Here is a 9,292-nt window from a genome sequence, read left to right on the forward strand (position 1 = left end):
GTTTCATCCATGTTTGTCTATCTATTTATCTGTCAGTGGACACTTGGGTTGTTTCCACCTTTTGGCTATTGTGAATAATGCTACTATGAACACTGGTGTACAAATATCTGTTCAAGTCCCTGCTTTCAGTTCTTTGGGGCATATACCCAGAAGTAGAATTGCTGGATCCTATAGTAATTCCATTAAAAAATTTTGCCTACGCCACACTGTTTCCACAGTGGCTGCGCCATTTTATATTCCCAACAGTGCGCAAGGTTTCAAATTTCTCCTCATCCTCATCAACACTTGTTATTTTCTGTTTTTGTTTGTTCGTTTGTTTTGGTTTTTTTTGCGGTACGCGGGCCTGGCTCCGGACGCGCAGGCTCAGTGGCCATGGCTCACGGGCCCAGCCGCTCCGCGGCATGTGGGATCCTCCCGGACCGGGGCATGAACCCGTGTCCCCTGCATCGGCAGGCGGACTCTCAACCGCTGCGCCACCAGGGAAGCCCCATTTGTATGTTTGATAATGGCTGTCTTATGGGTGTGATATGGTATCTCATTCTGGTTTTGATTTGCATTTCCCTAATGATAAGTGATGCTGAGCACCTTTTCTTGTACTTATTGGCCATTTGTATACCTTCTTTTGGAGAAATATCTACTCAAGTGAGTCTGCATTCTTAGATTTGTAACCTCTGAGAGAAGGGGTCAACATTCAGTCTGGGCTGATGAAGAGCTCACCCAGGAGCTGGGCCTTGGAGCATCTGTTTGGTTGAATAGTTATCACAGCGCACATTTTGGTGGCGCTTGTCATGTACAGGCCTCACACTGGGAGGGAGGCACTGTTAGGGATCCTGTTTTACAGCTGGGGAAACCAAAGCATGGAGAAGTTAAGTATCTTACCCAAGTTTCAGAGCTAATCACTGGTGGAGCTGGGTTTGAACTCACTCAGGTTGGTCCCAGAGTCCATGCTACAGGGGTGGCCAGGGCGCTGGAGTGGAAAAGGGCATTGCCAGCAGTGGACCCAGTGTGTGCAGAGATTTGGATGTGGCAGCTTTGGAGGACGGACAGGGCTCAGCTAGAGCTGTCTGGATCCCAGCTTGAATAGGGGCTCCTGGAGGCTGGAGGAGGAGTGGGACAGGTGGGGGAAGGCCTGCGTCAGGGTTGGGGGTTGGGAGGAGGCTTGGTGCTGAGGGGCCTTGGTCTTTGAGGTGGGCTCAGAGTCCAAGGGTTTTAGTCCTGCCCCTTGGTCAATGGCATCCCCTCCTGTGCTTTGTCACTGGAGGAAGGAAATATGGAAGAGTGTGGTGGAGTTCTTAGCCCAACGGGCGAGATAGGAAACAAGTGATAGTGAATATCTAAAATGACAGGGTGCGATGAATGTTTGGAAGGGAACAAACTGGGTAAGAGAGTTGGCAGGAGCCTCAGGGTGGTCAGGGAAGCCTCTCTGAAGAGGCGAAGAGGGAAGAGGTTCCAGGCAGAGAAAGGATGGTGCAAAGGCCCTGAGGCAGGAAAGACCTTGGTGTGCTCAGGAACAGCAGGGAGGACTCTATGGCTGGAGCAGGAAAAGCTGGAGATGAGGTGGGAGAGGAGGGCAGGGACTGGATCTTGGAGGGCCTGAGGGCCAAGTGGAGAGTTTGGATTTTATTCTAAGGAGATGGGGAGGCTTGGGGGCTGGGGCTGGGGTGGTCGAAGCAGAGCTGTGATGACATCTGATTTCTGTTGGGAAGACGTTGCCATTATTGCCCTCATTTTATAGCTGAGGAAACAAGACCCAGAACCATAGCCAGGGAGTGATTCCTAAGGTGGCTTTTCCCTCTGGGGCCCAGAGAGAGAGGCTATAGATTCCTTAGGAGTTCCCCGGTGAGTGGCCAAAGCCCAACACTGAGGACTATCTTCTCCACACCCCTGCTCCCCAGACCCGGGCCTGGGTTCAAGTTCTGGCTCTGCCATTTACCAGCTGTGACCTCAGGCAAGTGGCCCCACCTCTCCATGCCTCAGTTTTCTCAACTGTAAAATGGTCATAATAGTAGTATCTACCTTATAGTGTAGGTGTGAGGATTAAATGTGTTAACACATATAAAGAGCTTAGAACAAATGCCAGGTACAAAGAAAGCACTTGGAAAAGGTCTTACCCATTTTATAAAAATTGTCACTGTTGTCTTGCTTTTACTACAGTTAGACCCTAACTGAGCACAACCACTCCCCCTAATGCTTCCCCATTGTTGCCTTAGTAGAGGGCTAGGCAGGGACCCAGCAGGCTGCTGTGGAGAATGGTGGTCTTGTCACCTCCCTTATTCCCCTAAAATCAGGGCCCAGGGGCTGGAAGTGGCTTCAGGGCTGACTCACTCCCAGGTGGAGGAGAGCTGTTCCTTGAGTCACTTCCTGTCCCCTCATGCCCTCCACCCCAACCCTGGTGCAGCCCCTACCAGGCACAGACATGGAAGTGGGCCCTCTTTGACCTCCCTGGGGCTCAGGTCGGAGCCCAGTGCGCAGTTACTTCTCTGGGCCTCAGAATCCCAGTGGAAACTGGCTTAATCAAATGTCCCACCTGAAGTGACATAATAGAGCTTGGGCTGGCAGAAGAGACAATCACCTCCCTCCCAGGAGTTCCTTCCTGCAGGGCTACAGTCTCCTCATCTGTAAAACGGGGATGAAATAGTTCCTCCCTCCCAGGGCGGTCCAGAGATTTAAATAAGCACAGTGTCTGGCACTCAAAAATTCTAGTTATTATTATTTCTATTATTGCTGTCCTTACTAATGTTTACAGCTTGCACAAAGCTTCTACAGGCACTCTCAAGCTCTAAGAACTCACACTGACCTGGCCTGGAAGGTAGGACTTTCCTTTATTGACAGAATGGAAGGCCAGAGAGGTCCAGCAACCTGCTTGGGGACACACAGCTAGAAAGGAGTGGCATTAATTAAGGCTTGATCTGGGGGGAAAGTGCCCAGGTTGGACTCTCCAGGGTGACTTTGGCAACTGACTCAGCCTGTCCTAGCCTCAGTTTTCCATTAGTCAAATGGGGATAATAATAGAGCTCCCCTTGTAGGGGTTGTTGGGAAGACTAAAATGGGTTAATTAACACCAGGAAAAGTTAATACATTAACTGCTGGTCATTGTGGCTGTGAGAAAGGGGGACTCAGTTTTTCCATCTCCAAGGTGGGTCCGGTTGCCTGAGCTGTCCACTAAGACTCTGTGTGCCAGATGTGCGGGCCAGTGCAGCTGTGGGATAGGTGGGCCTGGCTCTCGGAAGAACTTCCTGGGGTCGGTCGGTGGCGGCTGGGATCGGGTCCCGGCCGCTGCCTGGCTTTCGTTCTCCCTTTTCGAGTAATACCTGGGCCGGCGTGTTCACCTGCCCGGGGCCGGCCGCCGGAAGTTGCGCAAACGCGTGTTACCTGAGCCCAGGTGGGCCGGGCCGGAGCAGCGCAGAGCGGCGGCAAGGGCGCAGCCAGGTACGTGCGGGCCGGAGCCGGGGGCAGGGGGCCGGGGTCGGGGGCTGCCCGGGCACCTCTCCCTCCTCCTCAGGGAAGGCGGGGACCGGGCAGGGACTCACCTTCAGGCCTGGACGAGGCTGTAGGAATCGTGCCATCAGCTCCCTCATTTAAGAGCCAGGACAACCCGGGCTCAGAGAGGGGAGGCGAGCAGACAGAATCACAGAGCATGCCGCCGCTGGGAATCTCCAGGATTGCCCCCAGTTGGGAAGTGCAAAAGCCAGACCAGGGATCCGTGCTCCCCCTACTCCCCCTCGAGGCTGACGCCAGGGAAACCGGTGGGGAGTGAGCAAGGTGAGGCTGCATGCCCCGGGGATGCCAATGAGAAGGGCCCGGGGCCGGCGCTTCTGCGGTCATTTGTGGGTAATGTTTGAAATCCGTGGGTGGGGCGTTGGGCGATGAGAGGAGGCCTCAGAGAGGACACGAGTCCCACGCGGGGACCGGGACCCTGGCTTTAACTTGCAGGAGCCACCGCACATCGTGCTTTGCCCACCGGTGAAATGAGTCTTGTTCACTCATTAGCCTCCTTTGTCCGCCGCTTAGGCTCGGGCAGACGCTTCTGGAGAATGCGTAGAGACCCCTGCGAGAGGGGCGGTCTCAGGAGTTGGGTCAAATTCATAATAAAAACAAGGAGCCCAGTTCATGCAGCGCCGCCTTTTTTAACAGGTGCTGAGGAAAGTCCTCGACTTGTTTTTATCGCTTGATCCTCACGGTGACCTGGAGGATCAGGAAGGTGTATTTTTAACAGCATTTCACACATAAGGAAACCAAGTCTGGGAGAGGCGCAGCTGCTTGCGCAAGGCGCACAGCGGGCGAGGGGGCCAGCTCCGGCCCTAAAGCCGGGTTTGGCTTCTAGCGTCTGTCCGGGTCCCGCCGGAAGAGCCCCTGGGGTCTGCACGTCCGGCCCGAGGGGGTGGGGGCCCAAGCCGGGTGGGGGGCGGAGGGGGGGTGTCGCAGAATGTTTGCCCTAGCCCTGCCCATCTGACCTCCTTCCTCCTTCTGTTTCCCGGGATGGTGCCCGGGAGGAAACCAATGCCACCAACGGGTTGGACTGGTTTGGGAGGCGGGGGCCCGGGGGTAGGGCAGAGTCTAGCTACGTTGACAGGGCTCAGCAAGGCTGCCTTTCCTGTGACCCTTCCCTCCTGAGGTCTCCTTGGGGGTGGGCCCTGAGTGGGGCAGGCTTTCTCTCCCACCTACTCCATCCCTTCTAACTTGGGAGCAGCTCTGGCTCTGGGCCAACAGCCCCCAAGGTTCTATTTTCAACTTGCCTTTGCTGCAGAGATCTCAGACTGGGGGCTGGGGGCCAGACTGGGGCCGGGGGCAGATATGTTTGCAGGCATGGTTTGTTTGCCCTGTCCATGCACTGTTTTAAAAATTATTATTATCAAATATGCTAAGAATCTAGAGTTTCCATGCAATTCTGGGTTCCCAGCTTCCTAGAACATTCTATACCTACCATCTTAGACCCATATGCCTACAGTAGGGTGGGTATGCCCCTCTCTATTTTATCCCTGGTCTGCCTGCTTACATTTGGTCCCCATAGGTATTTCAGGTCAGTAAATATTTATTGACTGCCTATTATGTGTAAAGAGCAATACCTTGAAACTGAGATACAGTGAACAAAACGGACACTCCCCACCCCCACCCCCTTCGTGGAGCTGTTTTAGGAGAATGTGAGCAACAATGAGTAAAACTATTCGTTTTTTTTTAGATAAGTGAATCAGGCTTCATATGAATTTGTGTCTTATTTATTGTCTCTGGGACCTAGGTTGGTCACTTTGAGTTTCAGTTTCTCCATCTGTAAAAATGAGGTGACAATGACCCGTATCACAGACTTGTTGGAAGATTACAGGAGAGGATGGTGTCAAATGTCTAGAAGACAGATTCCTCTCTCCCCTCCCCAATCCAGACTCTTCCCTCCTGGCATTCTGGATGTCTAGGTGGGGCTGTCCAACATAGCTTTCTGCTACGGCTGGAAATGCTCTAATCTGTGCTGTCTAGTATAGTGACCACTGGCCACATATGACTATTGAGGCCTTAAAATGTGGCTAGTGTGATTCAGGAACTGAATTGTGTGTATTTACTATAAATTTAAAGTTAAGGCTGAGTAGCCATATGTGGCTAGTGGCTGTTGAATTAGACAATACAGGTTTAGATGGCCTGAGCTACAGGTCCTCTTGAGGATCACCTAGACAGAGTCCCTTTCCCCCATTTTACACATGAAAGGGTTCAGGACTTGGTCTATGGGTTTTCTTCTGGCCCATCTCCAGGGGACTGCGGGGGGCACTTTGTGGCTCTAGCCCTTCCTTGGAAAAAAGGTCAGGGGTGGCCTGATGTCTGGGGGTACTGGGCCCTGATGCTTAGGTGATCATGTGGAGACCTGTGCATCCAGATGTGGGCCCTCCTGCCTATGTGTGTCCATCCTACTGCTGCTGGCAGATCCAGAGTCTGCTGGATGCTCCTAAGCAGGGCTGTGTGATCTTGGGCATTTCCAGCTTCTCTCAGAGCAGCATAGCTCAGGGCTGACATTTCCACCTGACAGCCATCCATGGATTGCTGTGGGCCTGGCATTGGAATTTCATACTGGAAGCTAATGGGTGTCTGGACTCCATTGGGACAGGGGTGGGGACTTTCTACACTCCTCCTCCACAAGCTCTGCTGCTATGCCTGGGGCCTGGCATGTCTAGGCGGGTGGCACAGGGCAGCTTCCTGCCTGGGTGAGTGTGGGGTGGAGGTGGTACCAGGCTTCCTGTGGGCATTCCAGGTGGGGTGTGGGGCTGGAGCCCTTTCTCTTGGTCACTCAACCCCAAGACCCCTGCGCAAGCACCTCCCTGCTTGGAGGCAAGGGGCAGAGCCACCAACTTGCTGAATTAGCTTAATCAAGCTCACCTCCCTGGGCTTCAGTTTACGCGTTTGCAAGATGAAACTGTGAAGAGGACCCACTGAAGTTGAGCCGGCTGGTGCCCAGCACTCAGCCTGGAACCCCTTTGCTTCCTTTAAGATGTGCCATGTCCCATCTTTTCTGCACAGGCTGCCCGTGTCTTTCTTCTTTGGCACCTTTTTTTTCTCTCTGCCTCAGCTGGGCTGGGCCCTCGGAGAAGGAGGGGGGGTGGGCGGAGTCACAGGCCCGTGAGCGGGTGCTTTCTGCCTGCTTATTGGCTCTCTGTGAATCAGAGGCGTGGCCTTTACCTTTTAATGGGGAAGGCGTCTTCAGCTTTTCTCAGTCTTTGCTGAGCCTTTGTCTGAGTGTGCTCTGCCCCTTTCTTTCTTTGCTCCGCTGCAGCCGTTGCGGTGTCCAGCTGCCAGCTTTCCGCCTGGATCTCTGTCTCCTCATTTCTCCAGTCTCCTCAGACAGAAGCCCTCGGGGTATGTAACAGCCATGCCTGTGGACACGCTGACTCCGGGAGCCCGAGACACCCCCGCCCTACCTTTCCGCCTACAGACCAAGGTCCCCGGCTACCAGCTACAGCGGCCAGCAGACTGTGGAGCCCGGAAACCTAGTGCCGTAGAGCGCCTGGAGGCCGACAAGGCCAAGTATGTCAAGAGCCTGCATGTGGCCAATACCCGCCAGGAACCTGTGCAGCCCCTGCTGTGCAAACAACCACTCTTCAGCCCTGGAACTCGCCGCACGGTGCTCACGCCTTGCCGCCGAGTCCTGCCTGGCCCCGGCCGCCGGCCCCAGCTGGACCTGGACATCCTGAGCAGCCTCATCAACTTGTGTGATAGTCCTGTGTCCCCTGCTGAGGCCAGCCGTACCCCCGGATGGTCAGAGGGGGCCCGCCAGGCTCCCCCAGCCACCCCCCCACGCCCACCACCCAGTATTGCTGCAGTCCGCCGAGTGGATGTCCTTCCCCTGCCGGCGTCACCTGCCCAGCCCTGCCCATCACCAGGCACTGCCGCCACCTCTAGCCTGGCCCGGCCGCCAGGTTTGCAACGCTCCAAGTCAGACCTGAGTGAGCGCTTCTCCCGGGCAGCAGCTGACCTGGAGAGATTTTTTAACTTCTGCGGCCTGGACCAGGAGGAGGCACGGGGATTGGGTGTGGCCCACCTAGCCCGGGCCAACTCAGACATCGTGTCCCTGGCTGGGCCCAGTGCTGGGCCGGCTAGCTCCGAGGGGGGCTGCTCCCGCCACAGCTCTGCCACCATCGAGGAGCTGGCTCGGGAGCGCGTCCCCTATGGTGTGTCAGTGATAGAGCGCAACGCCCGGGTGATCAAATGGCTGTATGGGTTGCGACAAGCGCGGGAGACTCCAGCAGCTGAGGGCTAGGCCTCCATGGGACTCGACATTCGCCACGGGACAGATGTTAGAGAAGCCGTAGGCCCCTTGACCTCTCCTGCATCCATTCCCTGGCTTGGGGCAGACCAGAGGCTGCTGCCTCATGTGAACTTGCTATAGAGGCAAAGCCTCAGAGTCTGGACCAGCATCCGTCTGACAAGGACCGACCCGGAGAGAGTTGGCTCTTGACCTTGGACTACCACCTACGCCTCACATGTAGGGTTTTGACATGGATGGACCCGCTTGTAGGTTTGGATTTGGGGCACTTAGCCCTTCCCACTGAGAGTGAGGGACCAAGGGATCTCACCAGAGCTGTCTACCCAGCAGCTCTGTTTCTTTCTTCCTTCCTTGGCCTCTGTCCTTTACTGACTTCCTCTTCCTTACCCAGTGGGTCTTGGTTCCCTGGGAACTCACCCTGGGGTGGGGGTAGGAAGGAGTGGCCTATCCACATTCTTCAAGGGGCTTGCTAGCCTGGGCCTAGGTGGGTAGACTACAGAAAGGACTGGTAGGAGTCTGCACTGCTCTGACTTCCCTCCTCTTGGTTAATAAACACAAATGCTTGTTTTTCAAGGGCTGGGTCATCAGACTCTTCTGTGTACACAAGGAGAAGGGGTGGGGGAAGTCTTGGGCTGGGGCCTTCAAAACTCAGTGATTACCCACCCCAGGATCTGGGGGGGGCATGAGGCCAGTGGCTGGCTCTGCCTGAGACTCGCCTCACAGGGCACCCTCATAACCCCTCTGGGAGGCTAGCTGATGGGCCTCCTTCATAGTGGAGGACGCTGGGTCTGGCCATAGAGTGAATCAGGAAAGAACTGAGAAGAGGACTGGAGACTTTCCCCTGCACCAGGAAGGGTACCTGCCTGGGAAAGGCTGACAGGTACATGGACCCTCCCCAACCGTAAGTATTCTGCCCTTTCCCATCCCAGCCCAGTTCCCAAGAGGGCAGGAAGCTCAGAGGGGGCAAGCCCTGAACTTGAGGTCACACAGGCCATCGATTGGAGATTGGAAGTGGAAGTTCTTAGAGGAAGAGGGACTTGAGGTGGATAGCAAAAATGAGTGGCCTTGCCTCCAACTCTAGGTGACCCTGGGAAAGCCAGTCCTCCCTCTCTGGGCCTCCGTGGGAGAGTTGGAGGCATGGTCCTCTTTGGGTTGGGGGAAGGGGAAGGAGGTGGCTGGCACTGGGCTGTGAGGTCTTGGCTCCTTTCCATCTCCTTTCAGGTTAGTTACCTGCTAGGAGACCCCCGCCCCCCACCTTTGGCTGGTGAAGCAGCGAGGGCCGGGCACACAAAGGGTGAGAGCCTGGGTGGCCTCTGTATCCCCTCTTCCCGTGGGGGGGTGGCAGGGCTGGGTGGTGCTTCCTCTCTCGCAGGCTGCCTGGGCTGCAGTGCTCAGAAACAGGAAGCTCTAATGGGGGCCCTGGTGACAGGTTTGATGTAGGTTTTATTTTAAGCATAAAGAGGAGATTTCCGTTGGGCTGTTGACAAACATCCAGGTCAGCCCAGCTGTCTGTCTGTCTGACAGTCCACAACCAGTCCCCAGGCTTGGCTG

General features: G+C 55.3%; 1 protein-coding gene across 1 annotated transcript; it reads left to right on the forward strand.

The window, feature by feature from the left end:
* Positions 1 to 1,686: 1,686 nt before the first annotated feature.
* FAM110A (family with sequence similarity 110 member A) lies at positions 1,687 to 8,298 on the forward strand. Its single transcript, XM_029219319.1, is given in 3 exon segments — positions 1,687 to 3,310; positions 3,313 to 3,429; positions 6,752 to 8,298. Coding segments are annotated over 3 exon segments (1,230 nt in total). The 5' UTR covers positions 1,687 to 3,181; the 3' UTR covers positions 7,736 to 8,298.
* Positions 8,299 to 9,292: the final 994 nt, after the last annotated feature.

Source organism: Monodon monoceros, unplaced genomic scaffold, assembly GCF_005190385.1.
Source record: "Monodon monoceros isolate NGI ecotype Baffin Bay Population unplaced genomic scaffold, NGI_Narwhal_1 Super_Scaffold_13, whole genome shotgun sequence".
NCBI lineage: Eukaryota > Metazoa > Chordata > Mammalia > Artiodactyla > Monodontidae > Monodon > Monodon monoceros.